The sequence below is a fragment of the Alosa alosa genome, chromosome 5, assembly GCF_017589495.1.
Source record: "Alosa alosa isolate M-15738 ecotype Scorff River chromosome 5, AALO_Geno_1.1, whole genome shotgun sequence".
Taxonomy (NCBI): domain Eukaryota; kingdom Metazoa; phylum Chordata; class Actinopteri; order Clupeiformes; family Clupeidae; genus Alosa; species Alosa alosa.
In genome coordinates this window covers 24,545,221-24,565,976 of record NC_063193.1, presented here as the reverse complement: position 1 = coordinate 24,565,976, position 20,756 = coordinate 24,545,221, and the positions used below count along the sequence as shown (strand labels likewise).

The 20,756-nt window shown below is 41.6% G+C and overlaps 4 protein-coding genes across 10 annotated transcripts in view; 3 read left to right on the top strand and 1 right to left on the bottom strand.

Annotated features, from left to right (window-relative positions):
- Positions 1-53: 53 nt before the first annotated feature.
- Positions 54-5,426, top strand: bcl7a (BAF chromatin remodeling complex subunit BCL7A). The gene is made up of 6 exons (XM_048242596.1): positions 54-282; positions 1,806-1,887; positions 2,543-2,639; positions 2,744-2,920; positions 3,361-3,431; positions 3,721-5,426. The coding sequence occupies exons 1-6, from the start codon at positions 191-193 to the stop codon at positions 3,796-3,798; spliced, it is 597 nt and encodes a 198-aa protein (XP_048098553.1). The 5' UTR covers positions 54-190; the 3' UTR covers positions 3,799-5,426.
- Positions 5,393-19,405, bottom strand: alkbh2 (alkB homolog 2, alpha-ketoglutarate dependent dioxygenase). 4 transcript variants are annotated; one of them, XM_048242592.1, is made up of 4 exons: positions 9,834-9,923; positions 8,823-9,130; positions 8,309-8,507; positions 5,393-6,003 (listed from the first exon to the last, which is right to left on the bottom strand). In XM_048242592.1, the coding sequence occupies exons 1-4, from the start codon at positions 9,839-9,841 to the stop codon at positions 5,697-5,699; spliced, it is 822 nt and encodes a 273-aa protein (XP_048098549.1). In that variant the 5' UTR covers positions 9,842-9,923; the 3' UTR covers positions 5,393-5,696. The 4 variants fall into 4 exon arrangements, with proteins under 4 accessions (XP_048098549.1, XP_048098552.1, XP_048098551.1 ...); XM_048242595.1 differs by lacking the exon at positions 9,834-9,923 and adding an exon at positions 19,063-19,405 and having other exon boundaries at positions 5,394-6,003; XM_048242594.1 differs by lacking the exon at positions 9,834-9,923 and adding an exon at positions 10,036-10,153 and having other exon boundaries at positions 5,394-6,003.
- On the top strand, positions 9,298-16,722 carry unga (uracil DNA glycosylase a). 2 transcript variants are annotated; one of them, XM_048242591.1, is made up of 7 exons: positions 9,298-9,508; positions 10,154-10,345; positions 10,496-10,591; positions 10,773-10,870; positions 15,424-15,512; positions 15,876-16,054; positions 16,203-16,722. In XM_048242591.1, exons 1-7 carry the CDS (start codon positions 9,410-9,412, stop codon positions 16,341-16,343), a joined length of 894 nt encoding a protein of 297 aa, XP_048098548.1. In that variant the 5' UTR covers positions 9,298-9,409; the 3' UTR covers positions 16,344-16,722. The 2 variants fall into 2 exon arrangements, with proteins under 2 accessions (XP_048098548.1, XP_048098547.1); XM_048242590.1 differs by lacking the exon at positions 9,298-9,508 and having other exon boundaries at positions 9,913-10,345.
- Positions 18,043-20,756, top strand: part of LOC125294170 (MLX interacting protein) — a 35,713-nt gene continuing 32,999 nt past the window's right edge. Inside the window, exon 1 of one of the 3 annotated variants that reach the window (XM_048242588.1) lies at positions 18,043-18,673. In XM_048242588.1, coding sequence (XP_048098545.1) covers positions 18,354-18,673 — 320 coding nt within the window. In that variant the 5' untranslated portion in view covers positions 18,043-18,353. The remainder of the gene's footprint in view (positions 18,674-20,756) is intronic. The other 2 variants (XM_048242586.1, XM_048242587.1) reach the window with 2 other exon arrangements.

Here is a 20,756-nt window from a genome sequence, read left to right as displayed (position 1 = left end):
CAACGAGCGGATAAATTCTCTGCCTCTGCATGAGCACCACTGTCTGCTTTCTGCTCGCTAGTCCTGAGGGCACACTGCTCTATGTGTGTGATCTGCGCAGGCGCATAACCGCTCTCTCAATCCTCTACTGAGCATTCGCATTGTGTCTAAACAGCCGGCGAGCTAAAAAGATATTTTACCAACAGCAGTAATGTCGGGCAGGTCGGTCCGTGCGGAGACCCGGAGCAGGGCGAAAGATGACATCAAGCGGGTTATGGCCGCTATTGAGAAAGTACGAAAATGGTAAGCGCTAAAAGGCATTACACGTTATTCAAGGACAGAAAGACTGTGGGGGAGGAGAGACAACGAGGAGAAACAATGTAATGAAACCAAAGAAGGGGCTTTTATTGAGTTCGATTTTTGGTCGGAATCTTCCTTCGGCTCAGGTGTGCTGTAGAAGCGCGCTTGTGAGTGGCCGTGCCGGCGATGTTTAACCGAGTATTACTTACTTTATTAGACGATTTTCTTCCATTAAAATTTAATGTGGGTTGAACCTAGAAGCCATTTCGTTGCAGTCACATGAAGCCGTTGCTGTTTGAGCCTGTAATGCCGGCTGGAGAGCGCTTTGTGTGCTCGGAATGTGCAGTGAGTTGGGGACGTTAGAATCGGCATTAGTTATCTACACTTAGTGAGTGACTTGCGGCACGACGAAGGCGCTGTAGAGTGAGAATACTTTTATACGTTCCCGGGGTTTTAAATGTAGCGCTTGGAGTGGTTCTTCCAGCAGGACAGAAATAGGCGTGCGTTGGGGGCTGGGAGACATTGCACGCAAGTTTCACACGCAACTGCGTTTAACGAAAAAAAAAAAAAAGAAACATAGAGAAAGAGATTATTTGGAAACGTGAAGGTTATATTCAGTGTGCGATTTATGGTATGATTAATCATTGAAAGTGTGTTATTTAAATATTATGTGATGTGTTTTTATTTTGGAGTTAGTCGATATTGTCTCATAGGTTAGGCTATTCTGTTGATTTGGTTATGTTGATTTGATTCTGATGTCCATTGATTGAAAAATCAATGTTATTGTAGTCTAATGAGGTTGACATGGACCTAACAAAATGCCCATTTTCAACATCAAGCATTGTTCTTGGCTTATTAAAACTTGTGAAAGTGAATATGTCCAATGGGTAGGCCTAGCTATATTTTTAAATAGTCTTAAAGGTCTCGTCGAGTCTATTTACTTGGGCTCAGCTTGCCAATATAAAATAATTGTGCCCATTATAGAAGTATAGCCTGAAATACAACAACGTGTAGGCCTATTTATCACTGGCCTAGACTTGGTTAGCTTACCGCTTATTGAAGCGCAAAACTCAAGTCACAAACAATGACTTGAAACAATCTTGCAAGTTCACGCTGAAGTCTGTTGCATTCGGCAAGAGTTTCGAGCACATAATACTTAACATGATGTTCCACACTTCGATCTGAATGGCTAGGTGATTCTGTGGACATTGTGTTTGTGAGGGCGGTATCCGCGGGGGGCTTATTGTCCCGGGGAGTACGCCGTGTCGTCCTCCGGAGCAGACCCGCCACTTGCTTTGTGTCGTGTCGGCAGCATTGCAAGAACTGTCGGCGGTTCAGTGGAAAGTCTTTGTAGACCAAGTGCCTTGTTTTAAGGCATCTCTTTGTTGGCTATTGGAAGATATTTTTTACCACATTTGGCCAATTCCGTTGTTGACTACCTCAACTGCATCATATTTCCTACTAGCCTACCAGGTAGGCCTACTAATTACTGGATTTGTGCATTGAAGTTGTTTGTGTTTCCTCAGGGAGAAGAAGTGGGTGACTGTGGGAGACACCTCTCTCAGAATCTACAAGTGGGTTCCAGTGACTGAGCCTAAATCTGATGACGTAAGTTCACCCATGCTAACTGTATCCATAAGTGGTGCATATTCGTGTCCCAATTGCATAATATAGATATAGCTGTGTTAAAGGAGGAGGCCTGTCGGTTATGACCCATTCTGTTTAGCGTGCAGTATGACATTGTTGATAGTCTCACACTGAGGAAGGGCAGTGGACTGCAGTGTTTGTGACCCTGCTGCTAATAACACAGTGAAAGGTCACTATAAGATTTTTGGAGTGCAGACCCTCTTTTTGCTTTTATTGACTGGACCCAAGGGGGGGGGAACAAAATAAATGTAAAGAGTGCAGTGTATTATGTTTACAGCATCACATGCAATGCTTTCACTTAGAGCTGACAATGTTCTGTGTGAACATTTTATATTTTGCCTCTGATATCGGCATCTACTAACTTTTGAACACTTGAAGACTTATGAAGGTTTTTACACTTAGTTTTGACTACCGTAATTTCCCAACTATTAGCCGCAGCTTATACATTGGTTTTGCTAAATTTCTCCAGCTATTAAGTTAGTACAAAGGGGGCAGTGGTATTCATATGGTTTTGTTTCTTTGAACACTAACAATTCTCAGCTCTGCATGTCAATGTTTATTGTAGTGGAGTGTTGTGAATATCTGGATTTAGTTCTCATTCGACATGTCTTCACAGAAGATTAAGAACAAAAAGAAGGGCAAGGATGACAAGTACGGTTCTGAGCTTACCACTCCGGAGAATAGCTCCTCTCCTGGGATGATGGACATGCATGGTCAGTGGTGTGCTTCATTTAGCTATATTTCTGTGTTTCTTTTGCTCTTTTTTTTGTCTCTTTCACATTCTCATGTTCATGATCCATGTCCCTCCCTTCTACAGATGACAACAGTAACCAGAGCTCCATTGCAGACTCCTCTCCGCTAAAGCAGGAAACCAGTAACAACACAAGTCCGGCCCCAGAAGCCGTAGCAACGTCTCAGAGTGACAGCACAGAGGGAAAGAGTGAACAGAGTCCGTCACCCGCAAAGGAGACACTGGTGTCTAATGGCAAGAGTGGTGCGTTTGTCAACGCGCGCACACACACACACACACACACACTCTGACACTCATTTGATTCCCTGAGTACTCTGTTCTATACACAGGTACAAACACTTGAACAATTTACAGACTTTCAAAGTGGTTTTGACAATTGAACTGGCTCTCTGAGTGTTCAAACTGAGTGTCGAGCTCCCACTGTTGGCTATAACTTTATACAATACTGTACTGCCTCAAGCATAGTCATGTAGTCACTGAGGTCAGAACAAATTGATGCTTAAAATCAGTTCTGAATGAGGCTACTTTAATACTATCACATCTAAATAATTTTAATGATAGAGCATCTTTGTTCCTGAGACATGCAGTGGTGGTTATATTCAACTGCCCCACAAGATGGCACTAATGTGCAAAAGTTATTGGAAATTGTGTTTATTAATATGATTTTTCTTTTTCCTTTCTAGAATTCTCTAAAAAGGAGGGAAAGAATTCAGGAGAACAGGAAGCTTTCTCGGATGCTTCTAAAACTCCCCAGGTATTATTAATGCATACATGCAAAATATTGAACAATCCTATGTCTAGATGTGGGCTCACACATGTATATCAACTACAAAAGATATAAAAACTTTTGTTGTGTTTAGACCCTTTCAAGAGAGTTCCATTATCAGCATCATAGTTGGCCCTACAAGGCTTCCGTTTTAACATTCCATATGTTATCTTAATGTAGAGGAAGTAGATTGGGAACCAAATAGAACGTTCAAGCATTGTTTTTGTTTTTATTTTTGAAAGGGTCTATAGTTTCTGTCCCTCACTCTTTCTTCTAGGAATCAGAAGATGGTGCTCCTCCCAGTAAGAAGGGAAAACTGGAGTACTCCGGCTCTGGGAGTCGAGAGGAGAGCTAACTCTGTCCACTCTTACAGAGACTTCCGCCTTTTAGCTCTCTGGCCTCTGGTCACCCCCCCCCTCCCCTGGCCATCACTCCCTGCTCTCCCTCTCTCTAGGTCAAGCCTCAGGCTCCTGTAGTTTCTGCTTTTCTTTGGGGTTTTTTTGTTAAAAAGAAAAGAAAACTGTGAGACCCGCTGCTGATGTTACACACACACACATACGTACACACACACACACACACACACACACACACACACACACTCCCTGATGTTCCCTTCCATTCTTTTCCCTCACACTCAGGAGGGTCCACACACTGTTCTCATCTGGCCCTGCATCTTTTTGTCCTGCTGCTGTAACACACACAAACACACACAAACACACACAAACAAACACACACAAACTCACACACATTCACACACATTCATGCCTGTCACCTCTGCCTCCAACCCATGGTCACATGGAGTCTCCAGCCAAACGCATGTTTTTAGACTGCGCTATTGGCCAGACATGTGCCGGATACACTAGGTGACCACCCCAAGTCACAAAAACAAGGCAGATGTGTATTTTTTTTTTTTTTTAAACATGTTGATTCCTGATCTTTTTTTAAATCTTCAAGTGCCCTCTGTCTGTGTTCCTCTCATCCCTAACTTTGTACCACCCCCCTCACTCACACACATGCACACAGTATCATGTCAGCACAGCCTGCAAATGAGGTATAGGCATGGCAAAGTAATGGTCTACATCTGTGTAGACACAGTTCTGTGAAATGCAGGTTACCATTTCAGCAGCTCTGCAAATCCCTGAAGGTGACACTGCATATGTGTCCACATACATACACCGCTGCCATTTTTACATTGGTCACACTTTGGGCCTTGAGTCGAGAGATTACTCTGGCACCAATAGGTCATTCTCCAGATCTGTTAGCAGGTAATAACCAGCACAGCCTCTTGTGTGTGTAAGAGGTAGTACTGCTGATTGAAGATCGGTCACTTGGATATAAGGAGTATCACGTGTGCTTGCTAAAAGGTTTCACCACAAGAAAAAGTAGCTTGTGGGACAATGTGCTTGTTAGCATAGCAGCGTGCTATGGTAGTGGCATAGGGGTGTGCTAGCATGGCAGTTTGTTAGAGTAGCAATGTATCCCTTGCCTAGTGGTCCCACGGAATCTATGGAAAACACAAATGTAACAAAAAAAATGACACTGTATAGAATGGACCTGTTCAGACAGCACCTGTGACAGACTGGAGAGGGGGTGGGGCAATATGCAATGCCTCAAGAATAGGTCCAGCAGTGCTGGTACTTCAGACACTAAAAGTTTCCATAGAAAAAAAAAATCTCTTTTCTCAGTTCACGTCTGCTCGCTAAGGTATGTAAATATTTATACCACAAATTCTTTTTTTTGTTACTCTCTTGTTTTACCAGAGTCCAGCCAAACTATTGCCTTGTGTAAGTTCGGTCTCTGAACCTGAGGAAACAATAGAATGTTAGTCTTGGGACCATATTTGTTTAGTTTTCTGGTTTATTGTTTTTCACTCTGCATTAGTAAATTCTTGTACAGAGGTTATGATTGCGTTTCACTTATTTATTCTATATGTACTTATTGGTTTTATAAAAAAAAACAAATAAAAGTACTTTTCCTTGTAAACATGTTGTAATGTGTTTTGTTTTAATTATACTAAGTGATATTGATTGTAATTTGCTGCAGAAAGACATTTACACACAGTGTGAAACAAACAAGCACAACTTAACATCTTTTAAGACACATAGTTTGTTGTTCCTGTTCCCAGATATGAGCGAGTGCAGGTGAGGCTGAGAGCTGGTCCTCAGGGCTGCATCACAGTAAAGGAGAGTTGGGGCATGAGGGACCTGTTATGTTAGAGCTTATGTCAGTGCTTTTTTGTCTCAGGTTCTTTGGTCATTTCAGCTTCTTGAGTATGCGCCTGAAGGTGAGGTTGATGCGGGGCATCTGGGACTTCTTGCGCACGGGCAGGCTGTGGTACCAGTTTGTGTTGGTGGGGGCATTCATAAGCAGCAGGCTACCATGAGCCAGTTCTAGTTTGACTGGCGGTGGTCCGCCTCTCCCAGCACCCCCACGACTGTTCCGGTGTCGGAACACAAAATCTCGCGCTGCTCCTAAAGACACTGATGCAATGGGACAGCTGGGGTCTAGCTCTCGCTCATCGTCACGGTGCTCCCCCATGTGGTCAAGACCATCTTTGTACCTGTGGGAAAAGGCCTCATTAAGCAAGGTACTTAGCTCATGTCCTAGGCCTTAGATTTCAGCTGTAGCCACTAAACCTTGGTCTTATATTTTTCTACTCAAGGTTAGGCAGTCACAATCAAAGCTGTGACATTACATAGAGTAGGCAACATCAATAGGGCTTTACAGGCTAAATAAGATAAAAAAGATAATAACCAACCCATCTCATGTGCTTCAACACTGATACTAGCTCCTGCCATCAAAATACCACATTTTCATCTGAATAGTTTAAAAACTCCTCGACCTACTTCCATATACATTTTAAATAGTTGCAGATGTAACAGGGATAGAATTGATATGGAAACAAACATATATTTTCACTTATTTATTGATGTTTGACCATAAAATAAATCCTGAATCTTGAGTATGGAAATCTGGTTAGAGTTGAGGAGTAAGACTGGAATACAGAAAGCGATCTCTAAGTTAAAGCGATGGTTCGGAGTAATTTCACCCTAGGGTCCTTTGCACCATGACCCCGAGCCAAACACCCTCCCAGAACCTGTTTTCCCTTGGTGGAACCCTGGTCGAGTAGCGCTGTCAGAAACTAATGAGTTTCTGCAGGTATAATGGAACCAACTTTTATCTCGTAAATTACCCCACTAATAATGCCCTGAAAGGTACGAAACTTCTACAGTATGTTCTTTACTCGTAAAACGAGGCATTGAAAAGTTTGTACACTGCAAAAACTGCTTATCTAACAAAATCTAACCAAGTGTTATTAATCTTATAATCAAGATAAAAAAAAATAGTTGGTATTGTTTTCAGTATAAAGAGACTTACCTAGCGCTTTCTTGTGAAATCATTTGACTTAATTTAAAAAAAAAAATTGACTTATTTTAAGACATCTCATCTTGAAAACAAGCAAATTTGTCTGCCAGTCGTTAAGCAAATTTGTCCTAAAAACAAGCAAATTTGTCTGCCAGTGCGTTGAGCAAATTTGTCTAAAAATAATAAAACTTCTTAAATTAAGTCAAAATGATCTTTTGAGAGGGCTAGGTAAGTCTTTTCATACTAAAATCAATACCAAATAGATTTTTTAATCTTAATATAAGATCAATAACACTTGGTTAGAATTAATTTTTTGCAGTGTAGGTACACCAGGAGTTTATTTAAATAACACTTGCCTGATGGATGCTACTATCTGCTACTATACCGCTGCTTCGACGTTACTTTTTTACTTTCGTGATTTGGGAAAAGCCTGTAAAAATCCTGGCAGGAAGCAACAACGGTCCTGCGACAGGATAACGACAGTCGATAACGACAGTCCTGCGACAGGACTTTTCAATGCCTCGTTTTACGAGTAAAGAACATACTGTAGAAGTTTCGTACCATTCAGGGCATTATTAGTGGGGTAATTTACGAGATAAAAGTTGGTTCCATTGCATCGCAGAAACTCATTAGTTTCTGACAGGGCTACTCGACCAGGGTTCGACCAAGGGAAAACAGGTTCTGGGAGGGTGTTTGGCTCGGGGTCATGGTGCAAAGGACCCTAGGGTGAAATTACTCCATACAAATTACGCCGATATATTTGCTTTTAATAATCAACGAACACCACTAACCATTCGGTGAGTTGCACAGTTTTGAAAACGAACGTTAAAGGTGCCATGTGTAATGTCTGTCAAAAAATCAATTCATACTCCACATTCTATAAAAGATGGGGCAGTATACCTCCAGAAAGTGAGTTGGTCTACCTCAGAGTAACAACCGAGACACGTGTATTGCAGTTTGGCTGGCGGTTATGTTGTTAAGATACCGCCTCCCATGGCGAAACTGGTATTATGACACCTGTCTGGCTGTGGCTAGTAATTTAGCATGCTAATTCAGGTTGATATCTCTGCAGCACTATACCTTGTCATTTTTTCAATGACATCATCGCCATTATTTCTTCTCATTCTTTTGATGCGTGTAGCTTATTTTTGGATATTTTTACTTCAATTCTTACACATGGCACCTTTAAGGGGTTGTTTTAGGACATGTTTGGGTAGCCTACAGTATGCCTGCTGGCAGCCACTCTGACTAGTCAAAGGCGATTCAAAACGAGTCAGAAAGGTCGAGACAGGACCAATCATCAACATTTCGGTGTCCACCACTCTAGTTCATTCAAAACAAACCAGAAAAGGGACTCAAAGTGCTAAATACCGGAATTTTCCTTTAAGATGACCACCATAGGTTTAAAGTGCACAATTCTTTGTTGAGAACAGGTCAATAGAAACAATGTCACAGATTTCATAACCCATGAGGTATTTGGTTGTACAGTATATTCTCACCTGTTGACTAACACAAAGTTGAAAGTGTGCCCAGTTGCCTTGGTGACTGTATCCCGTATGTTCTCCAGTGTTGGGGTCCAGGTTCGAGCAAGAAGATGCACCCCAGAGAAAGAGTACATGAGTCCCTCATCGCCATAGGTCGCTTGCTTCCGTGGAACACTGTAGGACTTCCCAAACACCTGCACTTTGGCCTGGTCACCTGTGCAGAGGTCACAACACACACAAACAGCAAGGGGAAAAAAACACACTCCAAAAGCAAAATTGTCCTTTTGATCAGTGACTATTGCTGGATAAACTGATGAAGACCCTCTGTAAAAATATCCACTCAGAAAAAGAAGCTTGAGGAAGACATGGTGGGCTTTTGTAGTGATTTGATGTATGTCCTATGTAACCTTAGACCTGCTGTGGACCTTTACCATACCAAGTTAAGTTTCTAGGCACATGATCATGAGCATAAAAACAAGCCTAGGTACAATGCACCTGGATGTAGGCCCTTTCTTTGGCTACAGCTCACCTGTAAAGTACTCAAGCTCCCTCTCCAATGCATTGAACAGCTCATTTGCTTCATCTGTCTTGAACAATAGGCAGTAGTCACAGTCCAGACCCTCTGCTTCAATTTTCCGCCATGGTATTGGCTGAGAGAACTCCTTAAGCAACATGTCTTCTTCTTCTTCTCCATAATCCTCCTCCAGCTCTTCTTCAGGAGCTTCTCTGCTCTTCTTGCTGTGAGAAGCTTGGTCAAGTTCTCCTCCAACATGCCTTTTCCTTTTCCTGCTTGCTGTCACAAACCGGTCCATCCCAGCGCCAGCAAAACACAAAACACTAATAGAGATAAGGGTTACAGATAGATAGCAGACAGGTGAATTTTTTTAAACTTATGGAGTCATTTCAGCATTTATTATGTACACCTAGGCCTACAAATTTAATTGACTGTCCCTCGTCTGCTGTGCAAACTCAGGGCTTGCGCCTCTGAAATTATGCAAATTTTGCGTCACGTCAATTTGGCGGGAAAGAGTACTAGGCTATTGACGGACTTGGTACAGTTCTCTTCCTTCCATACATTCTTCAAAGATAGCGTAAAGCACTGCAAGCTCGGACATAATGATTGGACAGAAAAGCATAAGAAATTTCTTTTCTCCAGTTGATAAAAAGAGGAGTATCGAGGATGTTAAGGAAAATGAAGAAGACGTAAAGGACAGTGTGAGTTTATGTTGGCTAAAGCCATTGCACTAACGTTAACGTTACATTTTAAGTTAATTAGCCGAAACGAGGGGCGGGTAAATAACCTACCGGCTCTTGCACTGTTCATGAACAGTTTTTACATTTTTGTCATGTGCTCTTTTATATTTCCCACATGTGCGCGCGGTACAATTTCAAACTTGTTCAAACCATCGACCACCCTTGAACCCCGGAAGCATTTGTCCTTATTTAACTCATGTCGTAACATGTAAACAATCTTGTAATACTGTTTTAGCTCTCAATTTGTAATATGATTAAAGTTCGGTTAATGACATTGGTAGCCTACATCATCATGCAGCCGCCTCGGCACAGTATCGGCAGCGAGTTTACTTTGTTGATTTCTCATCTGTTTCCGGTCACGTGTGTGTGTGCAGAACGCATTGAAATTGTCTGCGCGACATGCCTTTTACTGTAACATTAAAGTTGCACGGTGTTAGTTATATCAACCGGACCGACGCTAAAAAGTAGGCTAATACATGAGTGCGTACCTGCGGTCAAATGTTCGCCGTAAGATCCCTGTTCGTTCATAGGGCGCGTTCACATTCAATCGGACAAGCAGTAGTCACACAAAGCAGTACGTTAACTAAATATACAAAAATTATACAGATGAAGAAACGAAAGGCAGAGGACACTGACGCTGGCTCCTCGTCTTCGCTGAGCCCGGAGCAGTTGGACCGTATTGCTAGCAACAAGCGAGCGGCACTAGACAGACTGTCGACCCACATTGCCCCCAATGGCATAGAGGAGAGCTGGCGAAGAGCCCTGAGCAAAGAGTTTGCCAAGCCTTACTTCAAAGAGGTAAGAGGTACTGCATCGCTGGCATGGCTGCAGTGTTGCTGCTCCGTATAAGTATTGATGGAGGATTTGTTTGTGTTCTTGATAGGAGTCTTCAGATATAACTTCTGAATTCTGATTCCGTGGCAAAAAGGTTCTCTCTTCCCTTTACAGTTAATGTCCTTCGTAGCAGATGAACGGAAGAAGCACACAGTCTATCCTCCCCCACACCAGGTCTTCACATGGACCCAGATGTGTGATATAAAAAATGTGAGCGCCTCCTGTCACTCATTAATTCACGCTCTCTCTCTCTCTCTCACACACACACACACACACACACACCCACACCACCCACCCACCAGTTTTGATATATTTTAGATGATTCAATGAGTGTAGATGTGAGACTGTAGGTTGGATATTCTGCAAATGTTTGTATCTTAATTTCTTACAGGTAAAGGTTGTGGTATTGGGGCAGGACCCATACCATGGGCCAGGTCAAGCTCATGGACTGTGTTTTAGTGTGCAGAGGCCTGTCCGTCCTCCACCCAGGTTGGCAATCCTTTATGGGTTAAAATACATGTTTCCAGGTAGTCATTGAATGGCTTAGTCAGGTTTGTGAGGGGTGACATTTTCTTGGCCAGAATGGACAGAAATGGCTTAATAGCTACCTAAATAGCAAGATGTTATGATACAGTCTGTGATTGCTCATGTTTCCTGCCTGAACAGTTTAGCCATGCGGTTTTCTAGTTTTCACTTAGCCTAGAAATCTAGACGCACCCTAGCGGCGGCAAATTAGTTTTTCTCGATCGTTTTGATACCTGTGTCAACTCAAAACAGTTAACCCTTTAGGCGCCAGAGGTTTTTTTCCGAAACGATACATTTAAGTGATAAGAGATAGAGACTTTATGTAAATTAGAGAAATATTAAGGATGACCCAAAGTTTATGTAGAGATTAAATGTTTATATCTAATTTGCATATTATGACGTCATATGGTGGCGGCCATCTTGGATTATAGAATTTTCATGAAAAGTTGCATGTTTGAATGATAAAATGCACCACTTCTTTCCCCAAAATGTCCCTCACCTTCTGTATGCTATATTGCACAATACTGAATGCACAGGTAAATAGTAAGTAGTGAACAAACTGTGTAAATCATTACTAATAAATGGCGAAACAAACCAAATGCATGTAGCGGTAGACTGGCCTTTTAGCTGTAGAGATTTTCCATTTACTACATACAGTAGGCACTCTGATTCCATGTATGGGGCACATATAGATTATTCAGATGGCACAAACACAAGTAGACAAGACCTGTTTAGTTCAAAAGCTCATTTGCCACGGCAAGGCACAGATCAGGAGTGAGATGTGAGACAAGACAAGAGACAATGTTAGTATTTTTTTTTTTTTTTGTTGTTTTTGTTGATGTTTTTTTTTCTTAGCTGACAAAGACACACACACAAGGACATGAACACAAAAAGGAACACATAGTGTATGTCCTAAATGATCAGGGAAATAGATAGCAAATCAACAGTGTAAATCATTACTAATAAATGGCTGACATTTTTTTTTTTTTTTTTTATGTAGGCCTTTTGCTGTAGAGATAATGACTCCCTATCCCTATCCATACAGGGCGGCATTCCCATCATCTTGTGATAGACTATGCATGACCTAATGTGTGTGTGTGTGTGTGTGTGTGTGGGAGAGGGAGAGAGCGTGTCACCACCTCCACCATCACGAGCAGCATGGCCAGATCTGCCTCTGGCGCGCCAGTGGGAGAGAATTGCGCCCAGCTTTCGGACTAGGCCTACTGTCATTCTCATTGCGACTCCCCACACTGCCACTACGTTTCCCCCTAACTCTCCTATGAGCATTTCGACCTCGTCTAACATACCCAGTCGCATTAGACAAAGGCTCCACCACGTTACTGTCGCCGCGATTGTGGAGAGGCAAAAGACAGAAGCTAGCACTATTAGGCTACCTCCAGCCTTGTTAAGCCACACCACTAACACCCTGCTACCTTCTCGATGAACACTCGAACCCGTGAAACATTATTCCCACCAGTGACATTGGGCAAACGATTCAACGTTTGTGCTTGGTGTAAGCTAAACTATGGAGTAAACTCTCACTTTGTCCAGCTGCATCATTGAAGGCAGGGACGCATCTGAAGCCTTACTAAACGAATCACCGTCATTTCCTGAAGGCAGATATTCCCCTTCAGAATCAGGGTCCTTGAATAGAAGACCCAACACTTCGTTTCAGGTAAACTTTTTGATGCCATTAGGCGATAATCTAATGCAAATACTCGCATGCGTTGACAATATCGCTCTGACTAAGTGGCTCACACGCACACTAGCTCCGGTATTGCACGCACTGATTCAATGCGCTGTAGCTCAAAAAGTTTTGTTTAAACCATGACCTTTTAGGACTTCGGGGATGGCGTATGACATGTCTGCCACCTAGTGGAGTGGATGTCGAGCGAAATATGACACCCTATTTGATTCATCGGCCGTTTTATTCAGTACCGCATCTTGTCGAGTAAACTCGACAGTGGCGCCTAGAGGGTTAACACCCGTGTCTGAACAAAAGCACTCTGGACAAAATGACACATTTTGCTTGCAAAAGGCTGTTACTCTCTCAAAACACTTAAAACATGCAGCAAAAAGCAAATCTTGCCTTCAAATACTACAACTTGTTGCCAATTAAAAACACTCTTTAATCAATCATTACACACTGGACAACAAAATGCAAAATCTAGTTCTCAAAATGAGCATTTTTGCTATGTCTGTTCCATTACTTTCTCACTTTTCTGGTAGGCCTATCAGAAAAAAACTGTGAAAAGACAAAATGTACTAAATAAAAAAATAATTTATTCATTCCTCCCAAGATGTAACTGCCATTGACATGTAATACATACAGTAAATACCTAGCAAGATACAGTAAATTTCATTGAACTACAACTTGTCATTTTTCATCGAAATAGACCTACAGTCAACACCTTTTGTACTGTTTTCTCCACCAAATAGGCAATACAGTACTTTGTCTAAATGTGCATTAGATCCACACTTGCAAATAGCAACACAGAACAGACATCTCTTATGTATAATGAATGATTGCTGATTGAAGAATTGTGCAAAGGAGTTTCACACAGGTGTATCAGAGATTCAGACTTATGCAAGGAATCTATACCACCTGTGAAAAGATGTTTTCCTTTTGTTTAGCGTGGGAAAACCAATAGAGTTTGGGGCTTTTGAATGACACCTGTGTTAACTGTTTTGCAAAGGGTGTGAGAAATGTGAACCCAATGAAAATGTGTGAACACATTCGCAAGAGATGACTTCTGCTGTGCAAAGAAAGTAGTCATGAAGACCAAGTGGGCTCTAGTTTACTTGAGCAGGTAAAAGCAATCGAGAAAAACTGTAATTTGCTCAGCCTGTACGTCTAGTATCAAACCATAGGGATTTCTATTGGCTGACGCCGTGGACCTCATCCAATCACAGCGCTCTATTTTGTTAGAGAATCTTAAAGCGGGCTTAACAGGATAACGACAGTCCTGCGACAGTGAACAACAAGGAAGGTGGCTATGGCGAACGAAGAGCGGTTGTTTGAATCGGCGTTGGCGTCAACTTTGGAGAAGTTGGACTTGTGCTTTTCTTTGAAAGTTGAGCAACACAATGCACTTAAGTCATTCCTTTCGAAGAAGGATGTATTTGCCGTTTTGCCGACCGGATACGGATATGGTCGTAGCGCTGGCCTATTGCATGCCTAGGCAGTTTGAAAGACAATTCTCTGCCCGCCCCTTGGATTAAGCGAGGTGAATGGTTCGATGCCAGACCATACATTTCAATGATATAGGATGGCCCGCCAGGCTAGTTTTCACTACTTTTAAGGTCTGATTTTTTTGGCAGTTAACTGAAAGGTGCTCTAAGCGATGTTACGCAGTTTCTAAGCTAAAACATTTTTTTGTCACATACAGCAAACATCACCTCACCATCCACTAGCTGCCTGTGCCCCGAATACACTGTAAAAAAGTGCAGTGTCTGTGGACATCCCAGGCTCCAAAAACGGCAACAAAAACAACTGTTCCAGCAAATCACTGACGAGATGCGAGTTTAGGAGAGTTTCAGTTGCACGGGATGGAGGGGGAGGGAGTAGCGAGCTAGCTCTCTGTTTTGTTTGAACGTCAACAGAAGTGACGTTACCCAGCATCACTTAGAGCACCTTTAAACATTCCCATTCATTTTGTTGGTATATTCACGTGAACGAGATATGAACACACATCATTCCCTTTATATAGCTTTATATTGTGGTCCAAAAAGCTTTGTATAGCTTTGTGGTCAAGGCAGGAAAACTAACAAAACATTACCTAATTAATCACTGCAATGCATCAGGAAGTAACCTGGCAGCTGTTTATCAGTACATCTGTGCAAATCTAAGTTTGTGGGCAGTTAGTGAGCTAGTTTTAGACAAATTACTATGTAATGCCCTTTAAGATTGATCACATCCGGTTAGCCAAAGCTGTCACTGTAGCCCAAAGTATTTGTGTTAAACTAACTTAAATTAACAAAACATATTTTTGTTAACAACATTATAACAAAATGATAAAGGTTTGGCTATACATTTTGCAGTTGTGCATGGCCTAAATGGGACTAGTAGGATTTTTTAAAGCCATGTGAGCAGACACAGAGACACAATTATACAAGCCTTACCCTTGGCCTCTTATTTTATAACTGTGAGAGACTTGATAGTGTGTTAGAAGAATGACTGAAAGCATAATAGAGTAAGTAGCTGATGTTGGAGAAAAGATGACGACAAGTATGAATAATACCCAAAAACGCATCTCGGGACAGACTGTTTTTGCATAAACACGTCTATAGGTACACAGTACACCTGCACATATACACATGCAGTACACATGGGTTCACCAACCATTATGATATTCACCTTTGGTTTGAACTCTTATAGATATACAGCTTCATCCGTGCAATATTATAAGCACCAACAAAACCTGTTTTCTTACTTTATAAGAAAACTGAAATTGTAAAACCTAAACAAGTCAGTGACATGGTTACCCCTTGAACTGGTTCTGTTCTCATCTCTGCAGCCTAGAGAACATGTATAAGGAGCTAAGCTCCGATATAGAGGGCTTCCAGCACCCGTGTCACGGGGACTTGACAGGCTGGGCCAAACAAGGTAAGAGACCATACTGCTTGGTGTTAAAAAACATCACTATACATAGTAGGGTCAGTTTCTCAAACAGGGAGTCATGATTTCAAACACGGCAACATTTTTTTATATATATATTTTTATTTATTTATTTATTTTTTTTTTTTTTCACTCTATTGATATGCGTTTATTGTTTCAATTTGCTACCTTGACATAAATACACTGATTGCTCTTCAATATGTAAGGTCTTAGTTTCTGTTGTGAAAGACCCATATATTTAAATGTAAATATATTTTTGCGTACTCGTTCTTTCATTTATTGCTACTGCAGTTTAGTAGTTTGTAGAGGGGAGACTGCATGCCAGTCTTTAAAGCTCCTTTTCGTCTGTAGGAGTGCTTCTGCTCAATGCTGTACTAACAGTTAGAGCACACCAGGCTAACTCGCACAAGGATCAGGGTTGGGAGACGTTCACAGACGCAGTCATCCAGTGGCTCAGCACCAACCTGGATGGACTTGTGTTCATGCTGTGGGGAGCCTATGCCCAAAAGAAGGGAGCGACCATCAATAAGGTTGGGGCATGTCTGTTTTCTGCTGCAAAGACTAGATCCAGTTTTTTGGTCTCTAGATATAGACTTGATCTGATTTTTGGTGGTGTTGTAATCATGTCCTTATGTTTGTGTCTGGTCTGTTGATTCTGGGAAATGCTGCCCCCAACAGAAACGGCACCATGTCCTGCAGGTGGTGCACCCTTCTCCACTGTCGGCTCACAGGGGCTTCTTCGGCTGCAGGCACTTCTCCAGAACCAATGAGCTGCTAAAGAAGTCTGGGAAGGCACCCATTGACTGGACTCTTCTTTAAAAGACCTTGTGACTTGTCTCACTTTTAGCTAAAAGGTCTTTCAGTAAAGTCTACATGGGCCACTTTTGAGCCTTTTTCATTTCATACGTTGTTGTATGTCCATTTCCTTCTAGTTACAAACTCTTCAAATGTGTGTTGTTCAACCCAGAGCTCCAGTACACGGTCATTTTTGAATGTATTCATTGCCGAAAGATGTATAGTGACCGTTGTGGGTAATCATCTGTTACCAGGTTACACTATTCAGCTTGTAAAGTTTCAGCTATAGCTACATTGTAACACTAACAGTACCAGTTTAATTTTCATGTTTTCCTTCTGTCTTCTAGATGTAAATATTTTTATTTTGTGTGCTTTCTATTTTGCTAATAAATTCCATTGCAATTCAAAACATATGGATGGTCTGATTGGTGAAGTTTTCTAACTTGCCAAATGTGAATGCCATGCTTTGATCTCCTGTGTAACTAAACCCTTGCTAAACTAAACCCATTTCTATGCAACGTCACGAAAATATGCGTGCGCAACCAAGAGGCAGAACGCACCATAGAACAGCATAGAGCAATGCAAAAGAGCAGAAGAATAAATTTAGTTTTTGTGCTGAAAACTGCACCAATTCGAAATCACGATGGTTAGAGAATGTTAAATATGTTCAATATCCCTAACGGAATGCATGTCTTCGCCAAAAATGACAAAATACGATGTTATATTAATAATGCAAATGAACGGCAAACTTTGAAATATAGTCTGAAATGAGATGTTATTATCATTGAGACAACAACAGGTGTATACAAAAAAGTCCGATTGTAGCTTAAAGCAGCCGACTATTTAAGTTAAGTTTATAACGTGTGGACGGCGCCACCAAGAGTCTTCTGCCCCACGGCTGCGCGCGCATCTAGTTTTGTTGGTAAACGGGAAACCCGTGTGGAGTTGGTTTTAATAAACATTTCACAACTGCACTCAGAACAACCAAGAAAAAAACAAACTGGAACATTGTGTGGAGGTACAGTGCAACCACAGGAGAATGTTTATGGTTGGTTCCAACTTCCCAGGAGTACCGTCACACCGGTATGACAGGAATGTTGGGAAATGAACGTAAAGAATATCTGGGTTCATTGAATTCAACATAGAATTTTAGAACCTTCAATTGTTGCGGAACGGAATCTATGTTAAAATGTTCAACAACCTACACGGGTTAACCAGAGCCATATAAACCTTTATAAACCTGGGGTTAAGGTTTAGGGAACGTTATAACCCAGAGGGAACGTTCTAATTTAAAATCGAACTAATCTTTAGAGAACCATAACGTTCCCAAACGTTCCCTAAACGTTCTGTGTTGGTGGGGCATGAGGTTCTGCATAAAAATAGAAAACTCAGAACATTAAAATGGATATATATTTGAATCAATTACACAAATCCGGTTGTATTGTAGCCTTAATTGTCAGCAAAAATAAAGATAAGAATGTTGGTTAAAAGTCTGTGCATAAGAAATGAGCTGGAGATTTTTATCAGGGCATAAAAGCTTTCCTTACCGAGCATTTACTTATGCATAGGCCTGCTGACTGTATTTATAATGTGACTACAACATTTCCTTACAGGACCATGTAACAAGAAATATGTTGTAAAGAACAACTACATTTTCCTAGCCTAAGAATGATAGCCTACTGCCGAGGTTGGATTTCATCCAGTCGAAAGCACTTAGTGGGTGTTGCAATGGCTTCGTCCAATCACGATGAGATCCGCAGTGACGAAGTGAAGAGAGTTTTTCAGTTCAAGAAGCTATCGATGTAGGTAGGTGGAGCGGTTGTTGAGGAATCAACACCGTATGGTCTAAGTGAAAGTTGGATGATTTTGGAAGAGAAACAGAGGGGACACGAGATACGTAAGGGGAAAATGTGCAGTTACTTCGAAAAATACCTCATGTGTCGGTAATGTGAAGTAATTTACCTTAACTCGTAAAAGTTCTATGCAGAGTAACATTAGGCTTGCGCTCTTGAAAGTAAGCTAGCCCAGTTCGTCATGGCCACAAGAGAAATACGACAACACAGGAGGCCTGTTATGCATATCAAGCAAGAACAGGACGACGATTCGGATGCAGAGGAACCCCACCTCGGATTAACGTTAAAGAGATCTGATGGACGGGAGAGTCAGATCATTCACAGTGGTCACTTCATGGTGTCGTCCCCGCATACCGAACACCCACCCAAAAAAGGATATGACTTTGACACAGTTAACAAACAAACCTGTCAAACATATCACTTCGGAAAGACCAGCAGGTCCCACCTTTCCATTGATGCATCGTTGACGAAATTATTCGAATGCATGACCCTTGCATACAGGTAAGTTAGACAAAATTGGTGGCGAAAATTAACTAACGTTACAATCTATGGGATGCAACCAAGCCTTATTTGTAACACTCTATATCCAGTAACGTCACCGAGACAGACTGTCTTAAAATGAAACCTACTACGCCCACTAACTATACAATATACGATGTACACAGCAAAGTATCTATAGCAAATATTAGAGTTAACGTTAGATAGTTAAATGCTTCGAGTATCTACAGACTAAATGGAACAGAGTGGGGATGACGTTACTCTCTCCCAGAAGCTAAACAGTTGTCTGAAACAAAAGAAGCTAACGTTGAGTTATCTAACGTTAACGTTAGCCATCCTAGTTTGATAAGTTAACATTAACAGTACTGACAACTAAGGTTTATTGCACTCACATAGACTGCGTTGTGATGTTGTCTTCTGCGCACACATTTGTTTTGTCTTACATTAACTAAGCTGATTGTAAACTGTAAACGAATATTTCCTGCTTATTTTTTACCGATAGCTTGACTTGTTGAGATTAGTTCGCTTCAGTGTTGGCTAACGTTAACGTTACGTGTCATGTGTAACCTGGCCAACATTAATGTTACTGCACTTTAGATTGCCTAATTTAGCTCAATTAATGTACACTCAATTTAAATTCTGCCAAGCGAGCAATTTGACAGAAATGGCTAACGTTAGCTAGCTAACGTTACCTGTTGCTGAAGACAAGTTATTAGCTGGCCGATTCAAGGTTGAATATAGTTTTAGAATATGCTCAGATCTTTCATATCAGACCATATAACGTTAAGTAGGCCTGGCCAGTGGCCACATGCGATTCTACTGCATCGTGCAGAGAATGTTAAGTTTGTTCAGAGTTGTTGATCATTATCATAACTTGAGTTCGGCGCTCCCTGAGAAGATGTGTGAAAGAAACGCTGTATTGTCTCGCGTGGCTGTCACGGGGTTCTCATTGAATACGCAGCGTCAGAAAATAACGTTAGAGCCTGTTTAATTTTGCTCAGACATCAGTGTTTTTTTTTTTTATGTGCTCCCTCCTGTACAATACTCACGGCCTCTGTGCTTCATGCACATGCCCCAAATCACAATATTAGCCACCATGTACTTTTCTACTCAGGATATCTAGCAGGTGACATTTCATAAAACAAAAACGTCGATGTATCGTGACAGGCGGTGCTCTTTTTCAAGCCAAGTCACTTCAGAGTTCTGCATTGGGAGAAGAGCACCCGGTTCATCCTATTAATTCCGGCTTTATCGAGCTGTAAATAAAGGACACTGAGGAATAAGGAATGGACGCAACCATGTGTTGCTTTGTTTAAAAGGGACTCATTGATTGCAGAATACCAGGTTGCGCGGGGGAAATCAGAGATTCAGGTTGACTTGAGACAAGTGAGGTGCTTAAACACTAGCAACTAACCCACTGCCTCTACGTGTTTAGAGCTGGCACTTGAACCACCCCGGGAATGGGTGGAATTGACCATGCAGAAACGGGAAGGGACTGTGTCGATCATGATATAAGGTTATCGATGTTGATTTCAAAATGGCTGTTGGAAAGTTGTTTTTTCGGAGAAAGGGTCTTATCGATGCCAGACTCTTACGTGCATGTTTAACTTTCGCAGGAGTCAATTTATGATGCTTAGAGAAGTGATACGAGTGATAAAGGTTAGGCAATGCTTTGGCAAGCCACGTATGAGCTGGAAGTAAACCAGAGCACAACTGAGCTCGCAGAATTAAATTGCCAATTGTTGTCCAAAGATTCATACGGAGCCCGCGACGGGTCAGGGTGGCGATTTATTTAGACCATAGGTTAGTTTTGCGTTCCCTCGCAATGCTTTTGCGTTCCCTCAGTAGCCTATGGTGTGTGCAGTAAATGGACGCTTTTGATAGTACATATGCCACTAATCAGGGATGTAGTGGAGGCTAAACACAAGTAAACGCAGTTTATCCACCTTTGGAATTTCAGAAATAGAGTTTATCCACCTCTCAAAAGAATTCATTCACCAATAGCAACTTACATTAAAAAATCACACTGTATTATCCACATTCACAATATGTACACAATAGGCACCATTCATACCACTGGTATTGT

What these genes read in the sequence shown, in the direction of transcription:
- bcl7a (XM_048242596.1), top strand. Translation starts at nt 191, where the DNA reads ATGTCGGGCAGGTCGGTCCGTGCGGAGACCCGGAGCAGGGCGAAAGAT. An exon ending in ATTGAGAAAGTACGAAAATG is followed by an intron (nt 283 to 1,805) that starts GTAAGCGCTAAA and finishes GTGTTTCCTCAG; the next exon opens with GGAGAAGAAGTGGGTGACTG. An exon ending in ATGCTTCTAAAACTCCCCAG is followed by an intron (nt 3,432 to 3,720) that starts GTATTATTAATG and finishes TCTTTCTTCTAG; the next exon opens with GAATCAGAAGATGGTGCTCC.
- alkbh2 (XM_048242592.1), bottom strand. An exon ending in GGAGCTTGAGTACTTTACAG is followed by an intron (nt 8,508 to 8,822) that starts GTGAGCTGTAGC and finishes ACCTCTGCACAG; the next exon opens with GTGACCAGGCCAAAGTGCAG. An exon ending in AACTTTGTGTTAGTCAACAG is followed by an intron (nt 6,004 to 8,308) that starts GTGAGAATATAC and finishes CTTTTCCCACAG; the next exon opens with GTACAAAGATGGTCTTGACC.
- unga (XM_048242590.1), top strand. Translation starts at nt 10,046, where the DNA reads ATGTTCGCCGTAAGATCCCTGTTCGTTCATAGGGCGCGTTCACATTCA. An exon ending in CCAAGCCTTACTTCAAAGAG is followed by an intron (nt 10,346 to 10,495) that starts GTAAGAGGTACT and finishes TTCCCTTTACAG; the next exon opens with TTAATGTCCTTCGTAGCAGA. An exon ending in AGATGTGTGATATAAAAAAT is followed by an intron (nt 10,592 to 10,772) that starts GTGAGCGCCTCC and finishes AATTTCTTACAG; the next exon opens with GTAAAGGTTGTGGTATTGGG.